We start from the raw sequence: 27,520 nt of genomic DNA, 5'->3' as shown, positions 1-27,520 counted from the left end.
CCCAACTTGTACAGAATACAAGCTTATTCAGCCACGCATACCGCCTACTCATACATGTGCAATCATCTGCGATACAACTAACTTGCCTCTACATTAAGTCAAGTCATTCGGCTCGACCTTGCCTCTACTCGGAACCAAGATCTCTCAATGCAATGTCACATCTCATCATGTCAGGCTCATATGTCTTGACACCATCCCAAGTTACGAAGTGTCATTCGCCATTGCATTTTTTATTTTATTTTTCTTAGTGCCATTTACTTTTTAATTTGAAATCTTTTTTCAACCTTGCAAAATTTATATTATACAAAGCTACAAGCCCATGAGAATCTTTACTTTACCTACCTATTTTGCCCTTCATTATTTATTATGTACCCATTCTGCCCTCAACTATTGATTTCTCATTATTTTTTATTTTTATATTACTAAAAAAAAAAATAGTCTGCTTATTATTAATTAAATCTAATAAAAGCATAATCAGTATTATGCATAAAATTAAACCCTTTTAAGCATATAATATCTCAATTTATTTTCCATAAATTGTATTTATGTCGACTCTCAATATATATATTTGGAAACTCTTTTCTTTTTTATGCTACTCATTATTTATTAAATAAACCAACAAACTTCTAATTAAAAATTAAAAAAAAAATTCCCTTTAAATTAAAATAATATATATTATTTTAATTTGACATGAACTCAAAATTTGATTTGTAAACCCATCTTAAAAATAGATTTTGAATAATTCAATTTACTAAAAATATACCTAATTTGCCCCAACCACCCACCATTATAATTTTAAAAATTTAATAAAAATTCAGACCAAATAGATTCTTTTTTCCACAAATCAAAACATTGGATTCTTTTTAAATTATTTTTTTCCCAAAAAAGGAAAAAAAAAAAAAACAAAGTGAGTGCATGCAATAATTAAAATATAAAATATAAAATAATCCCATCTTTTTACATATAAATTAAACCCCAACTGACAAATTAAAATCAGAGAAATTATTTAATATTTTTGGCGCAAAAATAATTTAAATAAAAAACAAAGGACGAGGCGCAATGCCCTCGCAGTCTCATTATTAAACAACGTACCCCACTTTTTTGCCGAAGCATATTCCTAAGAATGTCCATTTCCCCTTTCTTTAAAAATAAAAATAATAACCTTTTCGGGTTTTCAAATTCGTAGCAACGAACTTTTCTCAGGTCGGGATCGAATGTCAATGGTGCTCTGTTGATGATTAGAAAGCATCGGTGAAATATTATCGACCCTTGTAGCTTCTTATCCCACTAAATCCGTTGACATCTGTAGAGAGTTGAAAAAACCGAAACTCAATATAACGATGGTTGATATGACGAGATATTTTTAATTTGAATAATAATTGGTACGCCTATATTTGAATTATTGTTTTTCGTCAAAATATTGATGGATTCCGTTGAAAAAAATGATATATATACACGACACGGCACGTAATTGTCTCAGATACCCTTTATTTTTCAATCACAGAAATGTCAATATCATTTCATTTAAGTTTATTTTAAAATTACTTTATTATAAATGTAAAAAATAAATTTAATTTTATTTGTGATAAATTTATTAATAAAAAATGTGGAATATATTATTATTTTTTTAAAATAATTATAAAAAAAAGAAAGAGGGGTTTTGTAGTATAAAAGGAGGGGTTAAGAGAAGTGGCAATTCCCGATATAACCAACTTACTTGGTCCACCGATTCGCTCTTTTTTCTTTCAACTGTCGAAATAGTTTCCGAATTAAGCGAGGGAAAAGTGTTCATCGGGAACGGAATCGGAATCGGAATCGGAATCGGAGTTGGAACCGGAACGAATCCAAGTTCTTCCGCCGTCTGAATATTTTTCCTCCCAAGCCGATCTCCATTTTTCCACTACACTGCATCTTCTTTCACACCGTCATGACACTCGACCGCCAGTCCCAACACTCGGACCAAATACGCAGTTCCCTAAACGCCGATGATGACTCCGACCATCTCCATCCAACTCTTTCCACGCCTGCTGTCGTCAATGGAGATGGCTGCGAGAATGCCGGAGATGACCTCGTCGTTCCTCCCCTGAACTTCGCCGTTGTTGACAATGGCATTTTCCGCTCCGGCTTCCCCGACTCTTCCAACTTCTCCTTCTTGCAGACCTTAGGCCTTCGTTCGATTATGTAGGACTTTTCCTACTGATTTGTTGTTTGTTGCTTTAGTTGTTCTGTTCTGTTCGCCTGATCTCTTCTTTTTGTTTTTTGTTTTGAGTGATAATCGACGATTGAATTTGAACTGATTGTTTTTGATCGGGTATTGCAGATGTCTTTGCCCCGAGCCATATCCTGAGGTCAGCGTGGATTTTCTCAAGTCCAATGGGATCCGATTGTTTCAATTCGGAATTGAAGGCTCTAAGGTTCGTTCCCTTGTTCCTATTTTTCAAGTTTTTTTTTCCCCTTTTTGAAGTTTTACTTCATCGAAATAATCATTACTGAGAGATATAGTTTTTGTCTGTTTGTCTATGATTCGATATCTTACTGAGAGCGACGGCTTTTCTGTTCTAATTTGCTGTTTTTTGATGCTTCAATGAATTTGATATTTGACCTTTTATGTCAAATTTCAGTTTCCATATCTCAGGAGAAGCTTCTTTTAAAGTGATTTTTGTTATTATGCTCTGTATGCATATGAATTTACTAGAGAGATTAGAACCACTCTTAGCTTTAAGTTGTTTCTAATAATAACATATGGTTTGGTTTTGGTAAATTTGATGCTGAGTCTCTTAAGAGTACTTTACATCTTAGTTTAATTGGTGGCTTTTGACTGCTTCTACGCGTTTATGAAAACTGTTCTTGGGATTTAGCTAACAAAATTTAGCTTGTGTATATTTGTCTAGGCGGGTTCAGACAAGGTTGATGCATATGTAAACATGATTCTCGAGTGTATGAGGAATTTGGATATGAGCGCTGATCAAATGTACTCTTTGGTATGAAATTTGATCCGACATTAATGCTATCCCAGATGTTTCTGAAATGCATATCTTCTCAACGTTTTGAAGTCAGTTTGCCAACAATTAAACTTACACTTTTGAAAACTTTCTGGTCTTGTTTAACTCAGATTAAGCAATGATGTGATCAATATATAGAAACACACACGGACATAAAAGCGAGAATAAAAACAGAGAAAGAGAGGATAGCTGGTTGTTTGATTATCATCATTTATCATTGCATTGGCTACTAGTCTTGTGGTGATTATAAGAACATATAAGGGTGTGGAAACCTCTCTCCAGCAGACGTGTTTTAAAACTGTGAGGGTGACGATGATACGTAATAGACCAAACCAGATAATATCTGTTAGCGGTGGGGTTAGACTATTACAAATGGTATCAAAGTCAGACATGGGGCGGTGTGCCAATGAGGACCTTGGCCCCCAAGGAGGGTGGATTGTGAGATCAACATTCTTTATAAGGGTGTGGAAACTTCTTCCTAGCAAACACGTTTTAAAATCGTGAGGCAAACTACGATAAGTAACTGACAAAAGTGGATAATATCTACTAGCGGTGGACTTAGGTGATGATATCTTCACTTTTACGTATGTGGGGGTTGCGTGAGGGAAGGGGCGTTAGGCTTCATTTTGAACTTCTCCATTGCTTATTAAGGCCTCCATGTTCCTTTGAGAAGTTGGATGAAGTTGCTTTGTTTTCTTGACATGTACCTATTGTCAACTGAATGCTTATTGTTGGCAAAAACCCCTAGAAATCCTAACATTTTGGAGAACTCAAGAGGGTGCGTCCTCCATTCCTTGCTTTGTTTTAGTGTCATGCCAATGCTACTTTTTAATAGCTGGAACTCATAGAACACTGTAATAGTAGGAATGGGACTCCATTGATGATACTACTGTAAAAGAGAGCTGATCATTTTGTTGTTGAAATTAAATGCAGGAGCCTTTTGTGAACATTCCAGACGTTACAATTCGAGAGGCACTTAAAGTTATTCTCGGTACCTATCATACTTCCATTTTAAATCTCCAATGAGGCTGGATTAGTAGTAGTTCGCTTTAAATGTTATAGCATTTCTCTTCACCATGCAGATGTGAGGAATCGCCCAGTTTTAATCCATTGCAAGCGAGGGAAGGTATGTACCTTATTGATATATAACTAAATGTACCATAATCCATCCGTTTAAACTTTTAAGTTCAGTAGTGATTTTGATATAGTATCAAAGTAAAGTATTGATACATTGTAACTCATTATCTTAAATTTTTGAGTTGAGCAGTGAATTTAACATATACACAAACGGTCCCTATCGAGTTTCTAATAGCTTCAACTTATTTGTCACTCTCCAGCACCGAACTGGTTGCGTGGTGGGATGCTTCAGAAAGTTGCAGAAATGGTGCCTATCGTCAGTCTTCGATGAGTACCAGAGGTTTGCGGCTGCGAAGGCAAGAGTTTCAGATCAGAGGTTCATCGAACTATTTGACATTTCAGGGTTTAAGTATTTGCCGTCATCATTTTGATGTTCCGAAAGGTAATTGTCTTGTAAGGCTGTGTCTGGTGTTGAGGATGTTCATTAGTGGAAGAAGATGAAGATGCCCAATAAATTTGAATAGATGAAGCATTCCGAAGCTGTTTTCACCTTTCAGTGGTCTCTAATTACTTGTCACTCTATTCTTTAGGCCTCACATTTGGTTCAAGTGATTACTACCCCCTCACTCCTTTGTATTTGTATATTTACATGCAATTAACATTAGATCTCTCTCTTCAGTTCCCATTTTAAGCATTTTCTAATGAAAAAAGCATCCCATTATTAGCACTCCCGGTGGTACCATTATTATGAATATACATACCCCATGCAGTTGAGTCTTGCATGGTGTGGGCAGCAAAGGGCCTCTAAGTGCGGTTCTTGTCATCACGCGTGGCTAAGTCCCTACAAACCTTTACACACCATTTACACTTTTCCAAACATCATCTCTCTACTTTTTGTCTCAAAGTTGTCCTAATAATTTTAAGTAATTTTAGAAGATTGAGGATTGTGATGAAGGAGATGCATAGAGAGAGCTTGATAATGCCTTCAATCCGTCTAAACACATGCGTCTATCTTCTCGAATGACTTTACTGTCACATTTGTTGTACGACAAATGAGTTCTTTTATCTTTGCTCGCTAGAGTGAACATCCATGATCATACTAGCAATGTTCTTCCTTAATTCTACATCCAAAGTGATGTACCTTTTTTTCTTCGGTAGGAGGATCTTGATCATCTTTTGTGAAACTCAGTTTCCTTATTACTTGTGGAGTCAAGTTTTAGGGTGCTTCGTGTTGCTATATGTATAATTGGGATTGTCGCTAGAAATTTTAATGCACATTCTTGATGGGACTTGCTTGGTCAACCCGTCTAAGTCATCCCAAGCAACGACATTTGCTCGACATTTGCTATTGATCAATGGTTGAGGATTACTAACATTTATACTCACGTTTGGTCTCAAACAGACCTTTTATTTTCTTTCGTCTCAATAATAACATTTCTTCCGTCTTATGTTGCACTCATAGCCTCTTCTTTAACCTTCCAATTAGACAAATGAAGTTACCATTACAAGTGACACCTCCATCTCTTTCGAGATTAGCAAATTATTACTCTTCCGAAGCAATAGACCAATCATAATAACTTCTCCGATAAATAGAGAAAATCATCGACAATCTTAACTATAACTTACATAGCTCTACCTTAGCACCACACTCGTGCACAATTATCGTGCGAGTAATTCAGCTCTTTTCACCCCTCTTAGTTCGAAATGGCACGAAGTCGATCCAGGTGCACAAACCAACAATCGACCTCGACTATTCTCCTCCTTTACTATGATTAGTTCCTTAACCTACCAGCATTTGAGAAGGGAAAAAAGGGGGGAAACCCCATGAAGAAAACAAAAATCACATAGAGAGAATAATTTACGAAAATGTTACAAATTTAAAAAATATCAAGAATCTCAATGATCGAACGGTTGCAAATAGGACACGTGCCTCTGTTAAGCCATAATTCCCTAGAACATACCCTACAGAAGGTGTGTCCACAGGGAATAAAGGCAGCACCTTTACTCCTCTCCATGCAAACGCAGCACATCCAATCACCGGTATTCTCACTCTCCTTTCTTTTTGTCTTCCAATCCCCACCGTCCATTTCTTCAAATAATCTCATCAGTGATTTCACATCACCGGCGCCAGTGGGTCCTCCTTCGTCGGTCCTCAAATTTCTTTCCGCCGCAAGAGCCATCGCCAAGTTTACACCGGAAGATGCAGAGCTCCGAGCCCCATCTTCTCTATGGCTGCGGCTACTTCCATGGCGGCTTAAGCTTAAGCCTTCAATCATCGTCAAAGTCGACGACGTCGGACTCCATGAACCTCCACAGCACCCCATCCCCTTCAATCCTAGCCGTTGCTTCAAATTGGCCCATCTCCGCCCTCCATTTTGCCGCTCCATACCCTTTTCAAATTACCTCAAGCTACCGGTCTGATACAAAGAACACCCAGAAAGGACAAAAACAAACCAGAGATACCCAGACAGAAGAATGCCACAGACATTATCATTTCAGATCAAAGAACAAGGAAAAACAGGAAAGGAAAAGTGGGTTTTTATAGTGAAAAAGAGAACAATCTTACCAACCAGTTTTGGGTTCTGTAGATCTTCAGGGATTGGATTTCATTAGCAGAGCTGGAAAATGTCCGCCATGGTCGAGTGGTGATGAAGAACAGAGCAGCTGAGAAGTGAAACGAAGGGCCATGCCATGTCCGCCGTTCAGTCCATTCAATATCTGTTCTACAGGAGAAGTTGGGTCTAAGGAGAGTTTGTGTAGCTGAATTGAATGAGCTGAATGATCAAAGACTTCGTGGTTGGCATTGGAGTGGAGGGGGGAGCGCCGCGGCAGGCAAAGAAGAGAGAGTAAAGCAATAAACGTGCAGGCATCGATCTCGATCTATATGGAAAAGGGGACCCGCCATGTTTGATTGCGCTCTTGACAATTGACATCTCCTTCTCTCTCTCTAACTCTTAACTCTTCACTCTATCTCTATCACTCGCAAAGGCTTCAGGTGGGTTGGAAAGTAACTAATTCAAATTAGTGCTACTATGTGTGCGGGAAATGAAGACCAATGCGCCATTCAAGCTAACCCTGTCTGGTGAGAATACTATGTTTACTCTTCTAGGCCCGGAATTAAATAGAAATGGTGTATAATGTGCTCTAACAAATTAAGCCCACCCCAAGTAGATATTGTTTGTTTTGGCCCGTTGTTCAGTATTATCATCAGTCTCAAGAACTGTTTCGTTTCCCTCTCCAACCAATGTGAGATCTCACAATCCATCTCCTTGAAAAGCCCAACGTCCTTGCTAGCACTGCCTAGCGTCGGGCTCTGATACCATTTATAACAACCTAAGCCTATTGCTAGCCGATATTGTCTTATTTAGACTTTCCTTTTTGGGCTTTCCCTCAAAGTTTTAAAACATATCTACTTGAGAGAAGATTCTACACCTTTACAAAAAAAAAAAAATATTTTGTTTCCATCCTCAACTGGTGGCTAAACCTGAGCAAAGAGGTTTGAACCCTCCACCCCACAAAAGGAAACCCACCATCCAAAACAACATAATCTCAAGTATTCAGCCTGCAAAAAACAATTGTTAATACAGAATAATCTTTGGGATAGTTGACACATGAACACATGATAGTGTTGAGTGGGGATCATCATCTCTCCCATTTCTAAGCTTAAAACCCTTTCAAACACAAATCTACTTCTGAGAAAAAGACTCTTGAAGTGACACCTTCTAGACATTACAAAGGGGTTTTATTTGAACATCAAAACCATGTACTGATATCGAGAGGTGATGTTCTCAAATGAACATGATAGCTCATACGAAGTTTTACTGCTGTCCTACTCTTCTAATTTAAGGAGCTCTACTTTAAGTAAACTTGGAAGGGAGAGGCCACTTCCTTCTTAATTGAGGCCAGTGTGCAGGGTAGTTTCTACACCTATAATCATGGCAGTTTTCTGCTGCTTTGCGGCCAGAGTTAATCTAAGAAAAAGAAGAAAAAAGCCAATAAATCCGGCACGTTTCTTCTCCTTCCTACTTAATTTGAGGGGCACCTTTTGTGCAAAAAGTTGAAATTGGGCCTAATGAAATAAAGGTGAACAGTTGCTCCAAAAAAGCTGTTTCTTTGCACATCTTTCAAGTAATTTCATTTCTATGAAAAGAAAATGCATATTCAACCAATCCCATATTGATCTTTACCTCCCTTCCCAAGAAAAGGCCACTTTTCTCTTATTATGCCCCCATAATGAATGTCTACAGATATATATATCTACGATTCTAAAAATTCTTGAATACACAGATTTCAATGAAAACCTTCCAGTTCGAAAATTGAATAAATACTCCACATGTTAGTATCACAGCTGCACCTGGAAGCTCTGTTCCTGCAATCAAACAAAAAAAATGTCAACATTAATTAGATTCATTACAAGTGAAACTGATAACATTAAGGTTAAACAATTGGCACCAACGAGGGAACATTGGTCACTAAGTTCGGTAATCCATATATATCCCAAATTAATCATGAATAAAATTTACCAATATTGAACTAATTCTGGGTTTGAAAAAAGGGAAGACGTTCTATTTAAAGAGTGATCACATGCCATATGAGAAATCAAGGAAGGAAGCTCTAACCTTATATTGAAATTATTATGTCAGTCCCTAAATCTATCCGTACCTGTATGCCAACAAGAAACTCAGAATTAATAAGAAAATAGTGTGCCCAGGTAGTAAGAGTTCGAGTTATATCTTACACAATATAGTAAATAATGCTCCACATTACTGAAGGCCCCATTTTCACGTAAGAGAACCAGTGAAAAACCTTAGTAGTTTCTAGAAATGCGAGAGTTTTTTTTTTTTTTTTTCCATATGCATACAATTTTTTAGTAAGAAACCAAGGATATGCATACAATTTTTTTTTTTTTACTAAGAAACCGAGGATATGCATACAATTCAAATTCCATCATCATGAATAAGAAATGATCAAGGCAAAGGAATTTGTTCAAACTGAATGTATGATCATAGGTGGGTGAAACTACACCATAATCAATGTGTTCCCACGTATACATATCAGCTGTACGTGACAGTGTGTCAATGAAGGCCATATCCAAACCCCAAAAAGAAAGGGGGTAAATGGTTGTAAGAAACTCCAACGCTAAAAAACGCAAACCACAGCAGTAATTTGTTCATGCAATGAGAAGCTTACATTTCTGTATTAAAAACCCTCAGGTGTAACTTCCTGCCCTCTTCTGAATATGCCATTGTTAAAGAATACCTGAAAGAAAATAACCACAACTTTTAGAATAAAATTATTGACCAAAGGCACAACATGCTTCAACAACGTACAAACTCAGATACTAGACGCCAAAAAAGCAGTACGCGTAGTTGTTTCCATTGAACCTGATCTAGGGCCAAGTTGTGAATCCAGACAGAAATGATTGGTGGTTGTGGGTTGAACCTTGGTGACATTTAGCGAAGTTATTAAAAAACTTACAAGCTTCACAATGCCAAATATTTAGGATCATGTTATTACCCTATAGAATCAATCAGGTACCAGTGAGCTAGTCTAAACATTCACAGTTAAAAAAAAAAGAAAGAAAGAAAGGAGGGAAGGAAAGGAAGGGGAAAAACTCGCTGATAATTCCAAGCAAGTTTTCCCTGGGTAATAATAGACGCAAAATTCAGTTCAAGGAAAAAGTTCAAAATGAGAACTCTTCTTCTCGATTCTAATTTGCCATTTTTTTTCTTCTTTCAATCACAACGCAATGCCGCTTCTTTGGTTTCTCTTCCTTGGCTACATGGAACCTATACTTTTGAAGAAATGAATGATATGGGCTTGTGGAGTGAGGGAACTCTACTTTCCCGTAAAGGATCCCTCCTAATTTTTTCATTGCTTTTGTTCACTGCTACTGGAATTCTAAACAAGGAAAGGAAATACGTAGGGATCCAACTCAACACCAAATGGACAAGAGTTAACCTTCCCTCTCAGAAAAGATAGCCCTTTTCTAGCAAAACAATCGCTTTTGAACATTTTCCAACATTATTACAAAAGGACTCGTTCTTGGGATCACTGCCCAATGGGACCCAAGATAGATAGGTTGTGGGAAGGCTTAAATGACAATTTAAGTTAGATGTTAATTAACTTTCCTTGAATGTTATTTTCCCACTTAAAGTTTCTTTTCTTTTCTTTTCTTCGAGTTCATTTTCCTACTTATAGTTGAGGCATTTTTTTAATGGATGGTGCCAAGGAAAAATAAAATTTGTTCAATAATTGAAATATAGTCATTCAATCAGACCTCATACATGCCACACCAGAGTCGTCAGGGGAAGAAGCCCCGTAGATATCCGGTCTATTGACCTGACCAATAGTATTACACTAAAAGAATTAGTAAATTTAAAATGCTCACCTTATTACAGGGTCTATTTATATCCCACTTCTAACATCAGATGGCGATAGCTACGTCCACGTATAATTCTCTGCCAGAGATACTGAAGACGACATCTGGAACTAAGTTGAAATTGCTGTTGGACAAGCCTGAAGAACAATAGAAAATTTCCATTGAAATTCATATTAAAGCTTCTCCCTGCGGTATAACAGACAAGAAGGTCCACTTACCATCGCACTAGACATCTTTGAATCCCTCTAGATATTGGTCGCATGAAGGACGGATCCCGTTGAGCATAAAGCAAACCGACCTTCAAGAGGCGAGAAAGATCACATGAGGAAAAAACATTTAGAATTAGATAGCAGCCGTAGAATAACATGGATAATAAAACAAATCCTATCCTATGCAGTTTGGTATTACCAATATATCACCATTTAGTAAAACCTACTCGGGGAGTAATTTCAGTTTACTCACAAATTTTTTAAGAACCGTTGTTAGCCCAAACAGATTATGACGTTGGAGAACACACACAAATAAAAGAATTTTTTTGCTATATCAAATAATAACCCAAGTAGATGGAGAAAACTAATCTAAATTAGGTTTCTATTTTTCAAAAAGGGGCAAAAGTAGCAAACATTTAAGTCAAACATAATTTGCCAAACTAAAGAAAAACATAAGGTACAATGCCAGAAGTAGAACTTAACGGCTTTGTTAAAATAGTAAGTAGTTAAGAACTTCTGTGAAACCAAAAATTATGTGAACCATACAAATGTCGATATGATTATAAAACTCATAAATAAGAAAAAATCATTAGTGGAAGAAGGCTAACCTCAGCCAAGGCAACAGCAGAAGGATCATCAAAAATCTCAAGGCTACAGTCGGCAAGATAGTTCACCTAACGACAGGTGTGGAAATTTAAATGAGGAATAAAGACCAACATAATAGTTTTAGTACAGAGGACATCTAAAAGAAGGGAAAAAAATATTCTAATAATGCTCAAGAAGTTCAATTATAAAAGGCATCCCACCTAAGCTAAGAAAAAAAGTATCCCACCTGTAATCAAATATTATGAGGAACTTCTTGAGAGTCAAGTTTTAATTAAATATGCTTACTGTTATCTTCTATCCTAATCTCTATCCCATCTTTTTTAGTTTTATTTTCACTCAACTAAGATTTTATCTTTTACAATAAATAAATCTGAAAACTCATTTAAGTCTTTTTTGGTCAATTTTAACATTGAAATTGTTTTGATCTATAAAATTTCACATATAAGCATAAGAAACTATATATTAAATTATCACAACGGTTGGATAAAAGATGATAGCAAAGAAGAATGAACAAAGTAATCCTACACCTGCTAAGACCCAAAAACCTCTTCTCTGATGCACACGTGAAATATGATTCAAGGGATATGCAAAACAATAGGAAGCATTTACAACTAACAATTTTTGCACCAAAACACAAATAGCTACCCCAAATTCTGCATCCACAAGAGAATGCACAAAATCCATCAGCTGAATCTTTGCCCAGTCCAAGCTCAAACGTGGATCATCACTCTGAGGAGGATGCCTCCAAGGTGCACCAAATCGTAATTTATCTTTTGAAACCAATCCATTTTGCACATCAACAACACGTGCTTGCAGGAGTGCTAGCGCTCTATCCATGGCAGGATTTACCACTGTCACCTTTAAATAGGTAGAAGATCCATAAACTAAGTTTTGTGCAGTTGATAGAAATAAGGGATAAAAAATACCGTGCAGGCATCATTATAGAAATAAACTGTCTGAAGAAGAACATGAAAATAAAACATAGACATGGGCTACTTAAGCTAGTTAATAGGTCCAATACACCAGAAATCATCTCCAAACTTTCATGTGGAATTATTATAACAGGGACACTAATGGATTCTCTGCTTCATCTAACCCTAATACTTCAATTCCCAGAAGATGAAATGAGAATTATGCACAATAACAAGCTATTGACAGAAATTTTACTCAATCTAAATATCTTTCGGCCATACAGAGTATTAGATATATACTATCATCTAATAACATACAAACAATGGGGACGATAATGAGAACATAGCAAGTCAACAATCAGTTGACTGGTAAACAGTAAAAGAACATTAGGCAAGTCTGTCTTCATATACTTACTTGCAAGTATGCCAAGTATGCATCTACTATATCCTCGATTGTGCCAAAATTATGATCCGTTGCCCTTTAGTCAAACATAAAGTTCAGCCACAATCAAATGCAATGTAGAATCAACTTTCCATTTTATCTGAACCAAACACTCCATATAAGCAGAGACTGAACCATTTAAAAAAGTTCCAGTGGATTCTATGAAAGGGAAAAGAATGTCTTCAAATAATGAATTTCCAAATATCCGATGTAATATCTTTTTAGAAAGGAAAAACTATACTTTCATGGAACAAATGAAAGAGTTATTCACATTTCTGTTAACTTTCTGGTACAGTAGAACTTCTGCACATTTAAGTTATCTTTCTGGTACAAGGATGCATAACACAAAATTGAAAGTAATGCTTACATTTAGTAATCAACGTACTTAATTAGAGAACTAGCTGTGCAACGAGAACAGCCAAACATTTCACATTACAATACCACTTAGATAAAGCTTATTGTGACATCTACGAAGCCAAGTGTCAAGAAAGTTTCTAGTTATTGCAGTAATGAGAATAAAAATAAATCATCTCACTCTTACGTTTTGTTAAAGTAATTGCTTTGTTTCAGAGCATAAAGCTCAAATAAGTGTCGAGGGTTTGGGCCAAGCACCTCAGCAATCAGCTTCCACTACAATTTGGAGAGAAAAAATATAGTCTATAAATTATTGTAATTGAATGATTGAAAAACTTGCCTCAAGAGCAAAGAAGCTTTATAACATTATTTTCTCATACATTCATTCCTCTTCGGTTGCTTTATCAAATTTAAACTTTTCCATTTTAATTACAGCTCTCTCAAGAATAAAGTTCTTTAGGCTTCGTATCAGTTGCTTACCTCTGCATTGCTGAAATAATCAGGAACCATATGCAGTTTAGCCTCTTGAGGAGTCCATCCAAAGGTCTACAGCTCAAACGAACTTGAAAGGGTGAGATACAGAATGATTGTTCTAGAATAACAGCTCTCCAAGCATTCAGATGCTTATGCAATCAAAGAAGAGGAAGTTAATAAAACGAGACACAGACATTCCATCGTTTTCTATATGGTTGCGTCGATTAATTGGTTTTCTTGCCCTGTCCAAGTACTATCAATCTCAAATGCTTAAGTTGTCAGATTGAAGCTGCTCTATTTCTTTATACAAATTCTTAACACTTCCATCTCCATCTGCGATCCATTTTTGTTTTGATTATCAAGCCCAAGCAACAAGACCTTGTAAATCTTGAGGGCATGCAATTTTAATAGTAGGATCTCAGTATCACATTAAGTTACCACTAATCTCAACCATATTGAACTGTCATCGACCAACAGCCTAGGGTACGGTTAACTTATTCATTTGTAACAACAAGAAAAACAAAATAGCATATTGGATAAGATGGCAAAGGCTGAAAGTCTTGGACGAAGTGGACATTTTTGTTTGGACGAAAATGGAATGAGTTTCAAGGTATAGGAACCAAAATGATATTACAACCATAGTTAAATAACACCCATAATGGGAATCTTGGAAAATGGAAAAATCACATAAATATTGAAACAAAGATAAATTAGTGCAACCTTCATTATACAAACCGTACCTCACGTGAGATAAATATATCTGGAAATCCAAAATCCATGTAAGCACGGTACGAATAGTAGCTGTTCAAGAGGGAGAAGAAGGCAGTGATGAAAAGTACTAGATTCTGTATAGGGTATATGAATACGAAGAGCGAGTCAAACATACCTAAAATATAGCTAAATATTTTCATACCATCAACGAAATTGTTTCTTATTCAAAGAAAACATAGCTAAATATGAAAGCCAAATTCAACTGAAATGGATCAGATGACCAGAAACAAAGACCACACTGTAGATTACTGCAATATGCTGGATTATCAACCTCATATTAAATATTTTTTAAATAGAAATTATTTGATTAGCTTTCTCTCATTATAGAATAACTAATAATACGATTGGGTACCCAGCATTTACATTCTATGAAGTTCTTACGATTGAAGCAGTATAAATAAGAGAATTCAAGGGTATGGCAATCAACCTTACCTATCTGACGTTACAAGTATAACAGGAAGACACCTTTCATTTGCCCCTAGGGAAATTATTCTCCACACTAGGCTGTCATGATACATTGATCCACAGACCGATGTATCGTCATCCGATAAACTTGCATTTCGCAACACGTCTATATTGTTAATAATTAATTTTGGCTGCCAAAAAAAAACCGAAAAAAAGAAAAAAGTTACAGTCCAATTCCATACATATTTCGACATGTTTAACAAAATCAAAACCATTATGAAATTGTAAGGTAATCCCCATTTCTAAGCCTTGTATTACTGCAAAAATGAGCAGCCTCAACCTAAAATTCCTTGAAGACAAAATTGGAACGTCGGGGTTCATTTGTACCAAGGGACCGATATTAATTAAACTACATCAGCACTCAAATTGTTTTAAATATGTTTACCTGAAAATGGTCGACTTCAGCGGCTTGTGACAGCAATTCTATCAACAAACAAGGCCAATCGGTACAGGAATGTGCCAATGACGACGAAAAACTACGCGTCCGATTCAGATCAGCAATAGCTTTAGCTCGCCACCCATGCTGAATTTTGATCACCTCCTTGGCCAATCTCAGCGCCACAATAGACTCTCTAAAATAAGAAGCTTCTTCAATTGATAAACTCCTCCCTTCATCACCCAATCCTAAAACCCCATCAACCTCAGCGGCATTACATCGAGCAGATAGTGCAAAAACTGCTTGATCCCACAGAGCCGAGCTTGACGCTCTGCGCGAGACAACACTTTTCGAAGCATTATCCCCATGAAGTACGCGGCGAAGGGCTGTATTCAGGCCGTGCCACTTGTTCATGGTGGTGAATATTTGATGGGATGTTATACTGCCTAATTTGACGCCCTTCTCAGCCATGGATTCAAGGCAACTTTCCAGTTTAATTCTGCAATCCGACACTAATGGCGACGGACAATTCGACCACGACGCCCAGGGAAACGATTGGCCGTGAAGTGGGTGATGATCTTTGATAGTTTCAGCAAAATCCACATATCCAGATAAGTGGGGGCCTTTATTCCAGTCAGCGAGAAGACCTGGAAAACATCAGGAACCATTAGACAAACAATTCAATAGAAAATTTACAGAAAAAAAAAGAGATTAGAACAGTACGTTCGAGAATGAGAGTGGTTTTCCCGACGCCTCTGGGGCCATGAAGTATCAAAGGTTGAGGGACGCGGTGGTGCTGTGAATGATTGTTGAGGACCGTTTCGAGCAATGGCCTTGGTATTATTCTCCACGGTTTGTGCACCATTTTTGGAGGGTGAAGCCTTCTTTAGCTCGTTGGCTTCTTCTTGATTGATTTTCTGGTTGCAGAGCGAATGGCGATGGAGGTAGAAGAAGGGTTTAGGAGAAGGACACACATTTTTTGGAATATTTTTTTTTTTAATTAAAAATAAATTCCAGATCTTTTGTCAATAGCTTAACATTGTATTTTATTACTTTGGGGAAACAATGTAATTTCTAAAAACAAATATAGTTGGAATTTTAATAACTAAAAAGTTTTGGGGCTAAAATGTGATTTTATTTTCTTGAAAAAAAAAATTGTTAATTTTTACTTTCTATTTGATAAGGTGTATTAATTTGATAGAAATATTGGTTCTTTTTTAAATAAAATAAATTTTTTATGTAAAATATTTATTTTGTAGGCCCTTTTAAAATATAAAATTAACTAAATGTTTCATCTACAAACATTTAATGTATTTTCAGAATTTTTCAAACAGTTTTATTATAATTATAATTATTATTTGACTAAATTATGTAAAATATGTGATAATTTTTGGGTATGATTGTCCAAATCTATAATAAATTGACTCTAATAAAAAAAATTATGAAAAATATAATAAATGAGGCAAAACTAATTATGAATTGAACTTATTTTTTTAATCACAACAAATTATTTTAATTGATCATGGATATTTATATTTTTGTACGCATATTTTTTAATTATGAAAATATGATAATTTTTTTTTTAATGAATCCATTAAAAAAATTAAAAATTTGAATTTGATTCGGTACTAATAAATTTAATTTCGGTCGATACTAATAGAAAATAATTAAAAAAATGAAAGTCAACTTAGGAGTCATTTGTTTCAAGGTATTAAATAATACTGCTTAAAAATTAAATATTTGTATTTGACTTTATATTAAAAAAGAATGTTATCACAATTTGATATAAATAAATAAAGTGATTTAAATTTAGGTTTTTTATTTTATTTTATAATAAAATTTAGTAATTATTCTCAAATGAATTTAAAAAAATTATATAAATTTTTTATTTTGTATGGGGCGGAGTAAATTTTGATGGGCTTTAAGCTGGTCAAAAGCTTGAAGGGATTACCGGGCCCATTAGGCCCAATAAGAAAAGGCCCAGTTGAATTTCCACGGTCTTCTCCGCGTGACCATCGTCTCTCTTTTCATCCTCCTCATGTCCTCACAGGCTTTTCTCTCTCTCTCTCTTATCATCGTTGATTGTGTTTTTGATTCCGCCAACAAACCCTTTTTCTGTATCGTTTTTTGTGTCAGAGGCACTTCGATTTTCCCTCTCCATCTTCCTTTTTCCTTTCCCACCAAGCAACCCTCCTCTCTGTCATGTTCTCTGCTTCTCACCCCTGTTTCAAAGCTCTCTAGGGTTCTGCTCCGATCAAAATCTTGTTCGTAAATGCCTCCGACCACCGCTGGACCGCCCATTCCACCGCTGCCGTCCAACTCCTCCTCCCAGGCACTTCTCGACCTCATCATTCAGATTGTTTCGCTTCTACTACTTTCATCCCTCAATGTCCGGTCCTTCGTCGGGCGGTGGCAGGTTCTCCATTCGAAGCTCTCAACTCTTCACTCTGCTCTCGTTGAAATCTTGGATTCCCCTTACTGGTCGGAGAATCCACTTGTTCAAACCATTCTCCCGTCGCTCCTCTCGACGCTTCAGCGGCTGAAGTCCTTGTCTGACCAATGCTCCGATTCTGCCTTCTCCGGCGGGAAGCTTCATATGCAGAGTGATTTGGATATGGTGTCTGCTTCTCTGTCTAGCCAGCTCAACGACCTCGATTTGTTGCTTAGATCTGGGGTTCTTTACCAATCCAACGCGCTAGTGCTTTCTCAGCCGGTTCCGGGTTCGAATAATGACGATACGGAGTTTTTCATCAGGGATCTCTTCACGCGGTTGCAAATCGGAGGGATGGAGTTTAAGAAGAAGGCTCTGGAATCTCTGGTTCAGCTTTTGAACCAGGACGAGAAATCTGCTAGGTTAGTTGCCAAAGAGGGAAACGTTGGGTATCTGATTCATTTGCTCGATTTCAACGCTCATCCGTCTGTGCGAGAGATTGCGGCTTCTGCGGTTTCCGTTCTCTCCACGGCCAGCGATGAATCGAGGAGAAGAGTGTTCGAAGAAGGAGGATTAGGCCCATTGTTGAGGATTCTCGAAACAGGATCAATACATCTAAAGGAAAAAGCCGCCGCCGCGGTCGAAGCCATCACCGTCGACCCTGAAAACGCTTGGGCCGTTTCCGCTTATGGAGGCGTGCCAGTCTTAATCGAGGCCTGCCGATCAGGCACCCCTCCGCTGCAGGCTTCAGCGGTCGGTGCGATTAGAAATGTCACGGCGGTGGAAGATATCAAAACCTCTCTCGTCGAGGAAGGGGCGATTCCAGTATTGTTACAGTTTCTAATTTCGAGCACAACCGCCACACAGGAGAAGGCATCAATGTCCATAGCAGTATTAGCCGCCTCCGGTGAGTATTTCCGATCACTGATAATCCAAGAACTAGGGTTACAAAAATTATTACATTTGATCCATGACTCACCGAGTTCGGATACGATCGCAAACGCGTTGCGAGCCCTTATCTCGCTTGCGGTTTCCGATTCCGTCGCTCGGATTCTATCATCTTCAACATTATTTGTAATGAAACTCGGCGAATTAGTGAAGCACGGAAACTTAGTGCTGCAGCAAATCGCCGCCTCTCTGATTGCCAATTTATCAATCAGCGATGGAAACAAGAGAGCGATTGGAAGTTGTATGGGTTCGTTGGTGAAACTAATGGAGATGCCGAAGCCGGCTGGAGTTCAGGAGGTGGCGGTGGGAGCCCTAGCATCTCTATTGACTGTCCGATCAAATCGGAAAGAGTTAATGAAGGACGAGAAGAGCGTGATGAGATTGATGCAAATGCTCGATCCAAAAAACGAGGTCGTCAACAAGACATTCCCGCTAGCCATCATCACGGCTGTACTCGCCGGCGGAAGCAACGGCTGCCGGAAAAAACTAATCGACGCCGGAGCTTACCAGCACCTGCAGAATCTCACGAACAAGGACATCGCCGGAGCTAAAAAGACCCTGCAGCGACTCAACGGCAATCGGCTGAGAAGCATCTTCAGCAGGACCTGGAGGGAATAACCGCGAAAGGAACTAACCCCCGCCGTAAAAGGTAAGAATGATCCGAGGGTAAAATCGGAAACTCACTATAGTATCACGTGTTGACCCTACACTTTAAACCTTTATTTAAGATTGACCCGAGAGTGTCATTAGGTAGAAAGTCAATGATGCCCCTCCTCATGTGACCGGCCAGTGCAAGTCACCGGTTGGGGAAACGAATGCGACGTCGTATCAGGATCGCCCATCACACGTGTGGGGACCACCATAAACCTAACACATAATTTAGTCGTGGGAATTATGACAGTACTTAAATCGACCGTCTTTTTTTTATTTTATTTTTGGGAATAAAAATAATAGGGAAATTAATTAATTTATAAACCGTATTTTCAGGTATCTGCAGGAGTTCGTTTGGATTTTTCTAACTGCTGAAGACAGAGGGAAAAAAAAAAGGTTACAACATCAACAACATATGACCAACCCAACCGTTAGTATATTGTCGTTTTTTCTTTTTTTAATTACTTAATTTTTTTTTTTGTAAGTTTTAGAAGAAAAAAAAGGGAAAAAAATTGGAAGAAAGAAGCATGGATGCGGGTTTTAGGGAGTATCCTGGTATGCTTTTTCCTGATATTATTATAATTTAATGTCACTGATGAGGAATTTAAGTGAGGTTTCTCATTCCCATGATTGTCGTTTTGTTTGATTGTGTAAATTTCAAGTGGGTTTCTTCATTTTACTATTTATTGAAGAAGAAAAAGAAAGAAATTCATGTTTCATTTTGATTGATTGTGTATACTTTTTTGACCAACAAATGTGTCGGATCATGGTGATGATGATGCTCTGAATCGTTTTTGTTTTGTTGTGTTGAGCTGAATGGGTTGTGTTCTGTCTGATTCTGTATGTTTGTGTTTCATCATCCATTATCCTATGGCCCTGCTATATCCAGATCTGAAGGGGATAATAATGGAGAAAAGTGAAGGAAGGAAGGAAGAAGGGTGGGACCTTGTGGTTTCTTCTCTTACTGTGAAACCAATGCCAACCCCACCAATTATTTATAGCTAAGGGATCCTTCTTTATTGCTTTGAAGGATAAATCTTGTAGGGCTGTGAAAGCTTGGGGTTCACTCAGGAGAGGAGATGGGCATCATCCCATGTGTGAGGGAGGTTCGCAATTATGGGCCTAGATCCATGTGATTTCTGGTCCGGAGGGAGAAGAGATGTAGGAAAGGGTGAGCTTGACTGTCCTAAAGCAAAGTTAACTTTGCTTTGGGAGGTACCGGAATGGTGGAGACGTGAATTGTGAGATCCCACGTTGGTTGGAGAGGAGAACGAAACATTCCTTAGAATGGTGTTGAAATCTTTCCCTAGTAAACGCGGTTTAAAATTGTGAGGCTCAGTAGTAAAAGCGGTTTAAAATTGTGTTGTACTAATGGTATTAGAGTCAAACAAAGGGCGGTGGGCCAGTGAAGACACTGAGCCCTAAAGGGGAGTGAACATCGGGCGTTGTGCCAGCGAAGATGCTGGCCCCGAAGGGGGTGGGGGATTGTGAGATCTCACATAGATTGGAGAGAATGTGACAGCGAGAATGCTATGATCCAAAGTAGTGAATGATGAGATCTCACGTCGAGAGAGAGTAATGAAGTATTCATATCTGCAAGTGAGAGCTTAGACGGTTTTTTTTTTTAGAGATAAAAGTAATGATTTTTTTTATGAATTGAATGAACTCTGCGAAGCTATTTACAAGCCAATAAGCTGTTGTGTTAAATTTACATCCCAAATTCCCATTTTTCTTCTCCAAATCATTCCGAATGCTTAGCTATGATCTTGTTTTGCTGCTCTTTCCACAATTTCTGCTGTTGCAACAAACTTTCTTGATCCATCACGTTCAAACTTGGTTCATTTCCATTCAAATTGCTATCCCACGCCTCTGCAAACGGATCATTTTCAGCCCCCAAATCAAACTCAAACCCAGACCCAGACCCATTTGGGATTGGGCCCCAATCATCGAACATCGAACCATTTTGATTCTGTGAAGAAAATGTTGCCGTTTCCACTCTGAAAGTTGGGGCTACGACCACAGCTTCCTTAACGTTCTCGGCGCGAAATGTCGGAGCGATTTCCGTCTCTGCTTTGAACGTCGGCGGAACTGCGAACGATTCATTTGAATCTTGAAGGAACGGGTTGTTGTACTGGTGCTGCGGCGAAGTAAAGGGTTTCTCAAACGGGTCGTCGCCGATGGAAGGAGCGAAGAAATCCGGCCATTCTTCCGCCGTGTCCGTCGCCGACTCCGCCAGAACGAGCTCCCAGTCCCCACATCTCAAACCTGGAGTAGCCCCAAATTCGGATTCTTCTTGAAAGGGCGTTTCGTCGTCATCAAAGAAAGCGAAATTCGGAGACAGATTTGATTCATTAGCAAAATCTCCCAACCGGGATTGCTTCTCCGATTGATAATCGGAATACCCTTCACCGTCTTGCTCGACGGAATTCGCAGGGCTAGTCCAGCTTCCAGTAGCGCTCATCATTTCCCCAAACGAGTTAAAATCCAACTCCCTCTCAGAATTCTTATCCGACGATTCAGATTGTTCGAGATCGTCGGTGAGTTTCATCGTCGAAATTGTTCCGGAAAGAATCACCGGCGCCGGTGGCGACCGGCTGTCATGACATGGGAAAGAAGCTTGATCTTTCAAGAACTCCTGCAATGTCTCAATCAACTCATCGGAGGGCTGTTGAACACTCGGATACTCCGAAGTTCTTCCAACCCCAATGCTCTTACACAAATCATAAAAAGAACCCAATTCCTCAAATTGCTTCGCTGCTTTGACACAAGCTTGAAACGCATTAACACATGACTGATACTGCAAATGGAAAAAGCTATCCAAAAGAAGCGCAAGCCCATCGGAGATATCCCTGTATAAATCGAAGCTCTCTTGCACGACGGCGTGAAGGGAATTCAGAACCAATCGATTCCCCTTCGCCGGTCCAGTAGGTCTGGTGGCGATTGCTCTGTCCAACAACTTCTGCCAGTAATAAATCCGATCAATTAACATCGCCGGTTTCATATCCCGAATCGGCTCGTTGATCCGTCGGGTATTTCCATGGAAACTCTCTGTTTTCCGTTCAGTGAATCGCTTTTGAAGCTTCCCAGTTAAGAAACAATCCAAGCGCTCGTCAAGATACAGAGCAAAAGTTCGAACAAAGGCAGTGTAATCCCAAGGGCTTGAATTGGAATCGTCTCGGAAATTTGAGAGGTTGAGAATTTTGGCGCCACGTTTCATAGCGTGAAGAACTTCGCGCGGGAAATAAGGGTCACCATCTTGGAAGATTTTGAGCACGAGGTTAAGGGATTTCAATGCCACGATCCAATGGCGGGTTTTGTTGATGCGTTTAGCGATTGAATGGGCGCAGACGGCGGCGTGGGATTTGTTGGCGGAGATTAATTGGAGGATTTCCGCCACGTAGCGTTGCTCGAGGGGGACGTCGTCGTGAGTGGTGGCTTTGAGGATGGCGACTTCGAGGGAGATAGCATTGGGACCGCCGGTGGAGGAGGAAACTTTGGCGAGGCTTATGCTGGTTTGGTCTTTCACGGCGTAGAGTGCCTTCCGTAGTTTGCTTGGCATGGTTGGGTCGTTTTCGAGGGAATCGTCACAACTTGCTGATAGTTTTGTATCGTTGAATGTTTGTACTGAATGAAAAATTGTGATGACTTCATTGAATAATAGCTCGAGAAATAAAGAGGTAGGTTTGTGGAGGTGAGGAAAGTTCGAAAATGGAATGGTTGACCCAGTTCCATTGGTAGAAATGAAAGGGAAAGAGCGTTGTTATCAGATTGGAATGAACTGGTGGCTGCCATTCACCCTTTGGCCCAAAAATAGGTGTGCTTATCTTCATTAAGTTTATTATTAACGGTGACTATCTTGACATGTCTCGTGTATGCTCAGAAGTTAATTACCTTGAAAACATGTAGGCAACCGAAATTACAATATTTAGTCCCCTTATAGTACATCTTGATGTAATCAAGTCTATCAGGCCTAAACATGATTTCGTCGAAAAGGGATTTAGTGTAACACGTCCTAGACGAGCATGACCATGACACTAAGCACACAGTCCAACTGTCTAGCTGATCCACCCTATGCTCGTTTGACATAGGCGACGTGAGTGTGTCTAAATATATTAATAAAATAAATGTTTAAAATTTTGAAAGGATAATAATAGTAAAGCATTATCACATGGTGATGAATGGAGGAGACAACAAGAATCTTAGTGCTTCCTAAATTATTACACTGACCCTCTGTTTGTGGGAGACCCACACCGCTGAGAGCCACACCTTTTCACCATCTTCATTCCCTTAATCTTCATCTTTTCCAATTCCTTTTCCACCCATTTCTCAGAACTTTCACTCATTTCAATACCCTTTTCAGACCCGCCCCGCCCATGGTATCATTACATTTATCTATATCGTCATCAGTCTCACAATTTTAAAATACGTGTATTAGTAAAAGGCTTTCACACAACTGATGTGGGATCTCACAACCCACCCTTCCTTGAGGGTCCAACGTCCTTAGTAGATATTGTCTGCTTTAGTACGTTACGTATCGTCGTGAATCTCACAATTCCAAAACGTATCTACTAGAGAGAAGTTTTCACACCCTTATAAGAAATGTTTCGTTCCCTTCTCCAACCGATGTGAGATCTTGAGATATATAGATGCAAACTATTAGAACCACCTCGATTTTGTCTAGTGTTCTACAGAAGGGATGGTTGATGTCAATATCAAATTTAGTATCCTACGAGTTTTCTTGACGACTAAAAGTAGTACAATCAAGCATATGTCCCTTGTAAATAGTCGAGATACGTATTAATAAGTCCAAACACTCGTGAATACAAAAAAAAATGCAATAACTTTACAAAGAAAAGATGGGAATATTGGTGGACCAGTAGGACAGAAATTTCTTGCTACCATCACTGAAACTCACACACCTTTTTTGGTTATATTCCTCTTTTAAGTGATAGCTTCATGTGACCCATTCATATTTGCTTCAATATCCCAAATCATATGCCCATAATTTTGGGGTTATGTTTGCAACTCTACTCATTTTCACATCACCTCAATCGTAATTCGTTCACAATATTCCTTAACTTTTCCTATAGCTATTCTCTTTCGTGTAAAGAAAAATAGCTTCAAACATCAATTATCATGTAAGATCTCACATCGATTAGAGAGGGGAACGAGTAACAACGAGGACACTGAATCCCAAAGGGAGAGTGGAGAATTGTGAGGTCCTACATAATTCTTTATAAGAACGTAAACCTCTCCTAAAACACCTTGAGGGGGAAGCCCGAAAGAAAAAACCTAAAGAGAACAATATCTGCTAACAGTAAACTTAGACGGTTCCGTATTATCTTCAAACTTGATCTAAGTTGAACGACGACGTAAGAAACGTGATGGATGGCCCCACAAGCACATGGGCACAATAATTTATGCAAATACCACTAAAGTAATCAAATTCTAAAAGACCATTGTCCTTTCAAATGAAAATATTATATTATGTATACTACAAAACATGCCATAGATTCTTTAATATATTGAATATGGAGACATGATTTACACAAAAAATGTCACAACCCACTTGCAAATCTCATGATTAAATTTAAACATATGCTTGAAACAATATAATTAGATTATATTTAAAAAAGAACCAGATGAAGTCTAACAGTAACAAGGAAGAACAGAACATGTTATAATTACAGACAAGGAACTCTTACAACAACATTAAACAACCTTAAAATCCAACCGCCATTATCCAAAGCAATTGGATTACAAAAGAATTCTGTTTCATATTCTAAGAACAAACTTAAAAGGTTAACCTTTTTTTTTTTTTTTTTGTTTGTATGATCCGTTCCAGTTCGACTGCTACCATTAATGAGATTCTTCAATACCCAGTTGGGAACTCGCAGCTACCAAACTCTGCAGAAAAAGGCGACCAAAAAGGAAAAGAAGAACACAAAAAAGACAGCCCTTTTTCAGAAACTTGATGCTCAAAGGAATGAGAATAAGCAAAGAAAAAAAGAACCCAAAAGCTCAAATTCTCTTCAGTTTTTGTCTTCTCATTGAGTAAAAAGAGATAAAGAGCCACACCCATTATAAAGATCCCATCTTTTTCTCTCTTTTTCATTCAAAATTAATCAAAAAAACTTCAAATTCATGCCTTTTTCTTCAATCCCACACATTAAAATATATATATATATATATATATATATATATATATGATATCATAGCTAGACACCAAGCGGTGTGTTAACGAGTACGCTAGCACTCAAGATGATAGATTGTAAAATCATACATGGATGAGTTGAAAGAAACATTACTTAAAAATAAAAACTTTAAAAAGGGTAATGAAAATATTTACTACAAAGGGTATTATATATATATATATCTAACTTTAACCACATAAAATAGGATTTTCAAAATATTTTTTTTAAAAAAAATAAAAGTGCCACGTCAGCAAAATTGGGTTCTTTTGTTTATTAGTTAGTGTGTGAAATTTGACTTCTTACTGAGCTGGCGTGCAGCTCATTATTCAACCTCGTGGACCGTGCAGCGTATTTTAGCATGGAAATACGGACCGGGTCGGATTCTCTAACGTGCGCATTTGAAGGAAAAAAAAGGTGAATTAATAATAATGAGTGGAGTTATAGAGTACTTACTAGGTGGTTGAGTGACGACGTAAGCCGCCCCGCCAAAGTAACACGTGCCAATCTTGCGGGCGTTCTTCTGGTAATAACTATTAAAAGCATATGAAGCGTGTGCCTGGAGAGTGTTAGGATTGTAACACGTGGCACTGGGTTGGATTGGACGGCAATCTGCTCCTCCCTCGCCACAAGCATAATCTAGACCTGCCTGCAGCTTCTCTTTCCCCGCTTCACCACTAGCAACGCACCACGTGTTCCCGGTTTGACTCTTTGATACACCGCCATCGCCGCTGCCTGATCCTGTCTGCCCGTCTCCGCCGGTTGCGGGCGCCGGGGACGGTTTGTCGTGGTAATCTTTCAACTCTTCGGTAGTAAACGGGATGTCGTAAACTCTCTCTTCGTTAGGGTAAAATAAACCGTAGTTTCTTTCCGATGTGGGACCGTTCTTTTTGTTCTCGTTGAAAAGGGCAAATAAATAGACGGTCAGATCTGCTTTCGGCCTCAACGGAGTTCCACCGCCGCTCAAAATCCGACGGATCAGATTCCCGTTGTATGCCGCGGCGTTTGCAACACTAGCGCCGATCTCGTTCTCGTCGCCTTTCGACGGCCACCCAGTTTCCGTAACCACCATTTTAATGTCGTCGTATTTAAGAGCCGACATTGCGGCAAAAACGGCGTCGATTTGGGCGTCGAATAGGTTGAAATACCGGTAACCACTGCCGGAATCCACCACGCCGGGATTCTCCCGGAAAAGAGCGTAGTCTAGAGAAATCACGTCGGAGTTGGACTCATAAGCGAAAAATGGGTAAGCGTTAACCATTAAATAAGAGCCAGTTTGCCGGAGAAACTCCAACATTGGCCGGAAAACCGGTTCGACTAGCTCCGGTCGGAATGAACCGGCTGAGGAAGGGTAAGAGTTTTGCAAGGCGCTTAAGGCTATAGGGGAAGAGACTTTAATGGCGGAATGGAGGTTGTGTTTGACGAGGGCTTGGTGAATATTCTTCATCGCCGGAACAAGAAACGACGTCGTATTATGCGGGTCGACGAAGACTTCGTTCCCGACGGCAATGGCTTCGATTTCAGTGGAAGGGTAATAAGCCGCCACATTCTTTTCGACCCAAGTGTTGGCAAAGGATAGGCGTTTGGCGGCGGCGAAGAGGAGTTCGTTAGGCAAATCGACGGTGACTTTAATGCCGGAGACGGAGAGGGCTCTGAGAACCGCCGGATCGGTGTCGTAAACTTTGACCCTTTGAAGGCCATGGGATTTGAGAAGCTTAACGACTTTGACGGCGGAGGGGAGGTTGTTGGCGATTCTGCCGTAGTTGACTCCGATCGAACCACTCTCTGCAACAACAAAAAAACAGGACACAGTGAAGACCAAAACAAAACCAACAATTTGTTACAGAAAAAGTCAAATGGTCTGGGTTTGGGTTAGAGTTACCTGCAAATGGGTAGAGGAAGAGGAGGAAGATGAAGAAGGAGAGAGTTAGCCGCTCCATTACAAAGCACTAAAATTGTGGATGCTTAGGAGCAGAGTGGCTGAGTGGCTGAGTGAGTGGCCGAGAGCGAGAGATGGGTGCGTCTTTTATCACTGTGAAAGCTCAGTGATGGGCCCAACATGGGCAGGGCTCAAAACTCAGGCTCCTTTGTTTCCAGCTAATCTTCCTGGCTATCTTAAAATCTACCATTTTTAGCCCTCTTTTTTACCGTTGAAAAAGCAACCCTCTTTACTCCTAACCTTAATTATTAGTCGATCTCGCGTCCTACTGTCAATCGGTTAAGAGGTTAG

At 38.8% G+C, this 27,520-nt stretch overlaps 6 protein-coding genes across 8 annotated transcripts; 2 read left to right on the top strand and 4 right to left on the bottom strand.

Moving 5' to 3' along the window:
* Positions 1–1,692: 1,692 nt before the first annotated feature.
* LOC111811868 (inositol diphosphatase DSP1) lies at positions 1,693–4,806 on the top strand. The gene is made up of 6 exons (XM_023698905.2): positions 1,693–2,181; positions 2,321–2,414; positions 2,892–2,981; positions 3,936–3,993; positions 4,085–4,128; positions 4,340–4,806. The coding sequence occupies exons 1-6, from the start codon at positions 1,928–1,930 to the stop codon at positions 4,508–4,510; spliced, it is 711 nt and encodes a 236-aa protein (XP_023554673.1). The 5' UTR covers positions 1,693–1,927; the 3' UTR covers positions 4,511–4,806.
* Positions 4,807–5,639: 833 nt separating this feature from the next.
* Positions 5,640–7,510, bottom strand: LOC111776521 (uncharacterized). Of its 2 annotated transcripts, none has more exons than XM_023655991.2 (2): positions 6,650–7,510; positions 5,640–6,496 (listed from the first exon to the last, which is right to left on the bottom strand). In XM_023655991.2, the coding sequence occupies exon 2, from the start codon at positions 6,464–6,466 to the stop codon at positions 5,957–5,959; it is 510 nt and encodes a 169-aa protein (XP_023511759.1). In that variant the 5' UTR covers positions 6,467–6,496; positions 6,650–7,510; the 3' UTR covers positions 5,640–5,956. The 2 variants fall into 2 exon arrangements, with proteins under 2 accessions (XP_023511759.1, XP_023511758.1); XM_023655990.2 differs by having other exon boundaries at positions 6,646–7,508.
* A 660-nt stretch (positions 7,511–8,170) lies between these two features.
* On the bottom strand, positions 8,171–16,071 carry LOC111811943 (uncharacterized). Its single transcript, XM_023699016.2, has 14 exons — positions 15,793–16,071; positions 15,079–15,716; positions 14,661–14,824; positions 14,198–14,258; positions 13,464–13,529; positions 13,171–13,259; positions 12,603–12,666; positions 11,922–12,134; positions 11,279–11,344; positions 10,680–10,759; positions 10,471–10,598; positions 9,270–9,338; positions 8,699–8,741; positions 8,171–8,448 (listed from the first exon to the last, which is right to left on the bottom strand). The coding sequence occupies exons 1-11, from the start codon at positions 15,932–15,934 to the stop codon at positions 10,484–10,486; spliced, it is 1,698 nt and encodes a 565-aa protein (XP_023554784.2). The 5' UTR covers positions 15,935–16,071; the 3' UTR covers positions 8,171–8,448; positions 8,699–8,741; positions 9,270–9,338; positions 10,471–10,483.
* A 1,087-nt stretch (positions 16,072–17,158) lies between these two features.
* Positions 17,159–19,818, top strand: LOC111776258 (uncharacterized). 2 transcript variants are annotated; one of them, XM_023655661.2, is made up of 2 exons: positions 17,159–19,097; positions 19,436–19,818. In XM_023655661.2, the coding sequence occupies exon 1, from the start codon at positions 17,342–17,344 to the stop codon at positions 19,064–19,066; it is 1,725 nt and encodes a 574-aa protein (XP_023511429.2). In that variant the 5' UTR covers positions 17,159–17,341; the 3' UTR covers positions 19,067–19,097; positions 19,436–19,818. The 2 variants fall into 2 exon arrangements, with proteins under 2 accessions (XP_023511429.2, XP_086974270.1); XM_087118144.1 differs by having other exon boundaries at positions 19,199–19,502.
* A 400-nt stretch (positions 19,819–20,218) lies between these two features.
* Positions 20,219–22,696, bottom strand: LOC111811352 (clathrin coat assembly protein AP180). The gene has a single exon (XM_023698160.2). It carries the CDS (start codon positions 22,656–22,658, stop codon positions 20,841–20,843), a length of 1,818 nt encoding a protein of 605 aa, XP_023553928.2. The 5' UTR covers positions 22,659–22,696; the 3' UTR covers positions 20,219–20,840.
* A 2,002-nt stretch (positions 22,697–24,698) lies between these two features.
* Positions 24,699–27,333, bottom strand: LOC111811396 (glucan endo-1,3-beta-glucosidase 13). Its single transcript, XM_023698212.2, has 3 exons — positions 27,173–27,333; positions 25,747–27,075; positions 24,699–25,006 (listed from the first exon to the last, which is right to left on the bottom strand). The coding sequence occupies exons 1-3, from the start codon at positions 27,228–27,230 to the stop codon at positions 24,972–24,974; spliced, it is 1,422 nt and encodes a 473-aa protein (XP_023553980.2). The 5' UTR covers positions 27,231–27,333; the 3' UTR covers positions 24,699–24,971.
* Positions 27,334–27,520: the final 187 nt, after the last annotated feature.

The sequence above is a fragment of the Cucurbita pepo genome, chromosome 15 (assembly GCF_057944985.1).
Source record: "Cucurbita pepo subsp. pepo isolate OVF chromosome 15, ASM5794498v1, whole genome shotgun sequence".
NCBI classification, from domain to species: Eukaryota; Viridiplantae; Streptophyta; class Magnoliopsida; order Cucurbitales; family Cucurbitaceae; genus Cucurbita; species Cucurbita pepo.
The sequence above is the reverse complement of the archived record's forward strand: the minus strand, read 5'-3'. Positions and strand labels throughout refer to the sequence as shown.

Bases quoted from the DNA above. Each gene is read 5' to 3' on its own strand.
- LOC111811868 (XM_023698905.2), top strand. From the start codon at position 1,928: ATGACACTCGACCGCCAGTCCCAACACTCGGACCAAATACGCAGTTCC. The intron at 2,415-2,891 runs GTTCGTTCCCTT...ATATTTGTCTAG, and splicing joins TCGGAATTGAAGGCTCTAAG to GCGGGTTCAGACAAGGTTGA. The intron at 2,982-3,935 runs GTATGAAATTTG...AATTAAATGCAG, and splicing joins CTGATCAAATGTACTCTTTG to GAGCCTTTTGTGAACATTCC.
- LOC111776521 (XM_023655991.2), bottom strand. From the start codon at position 6,466: ATGGAGCGGCAAAATGGAGGGCGGAGATGGGCCAATTTGAAGCAACGG.
- LOC111811943 (XM_023699016.2), bottom strand. From the start codon at position 15,934: ATGGTGCACAAACCGTGGAGAATAATACCAAGGCCATTGCTCGAAACG. The intron at 14,259-14,660 runs GTAAGGTTGATT...CCTCTTGAACAG, and splicing joins ATACTTGTAACGTCAGATAG to CTACTATTCGTACCGTGCTT. The intron at 12,667-13,170 runs GTAAGAGTGAGA...GTTTGACTAAAG, and splicing joins AGCAATTACTTTAACAAAAC to GGCAACGGATCATAATTTTG.
- LOC111776258 (XM_023655661.2), top strand. From the start codon at position 17,342: ATGCCTCCGACCACCGCTGGACCGCCCATTCCACCGCTGCCGTCCAAC.
- LOC111811352 (XM_023698160.2), bottom strand. From the start codon at position 22,658: ATGCCAAGCAAACTACGGAAGGCACTCTACGCCGTGAAAGACCAAACC.
- LOC111811396 (XM_023698212.2), bottom strand. From the start codon at position 27,230: ATGGAGCGGCTAACTCTCTCCTTCTTCATCTTCCTCCTCTTCCTCTAC. The intron at 27,076-27,172 runs GTAACTCTAACC...TTGTTGTTGCAG, and splicing joins CTTCCTCTACCCATTTGCAG to AGAGTGGTTCGATCGGAGTC. The intron at 25,007-25,746 runs GTAAGTACTCTA...CTTTTTCTGCAG, and splicing joins CGTCGTCACTCAACCACCTA to AGTTTGGTAGCTGCGAGTTC.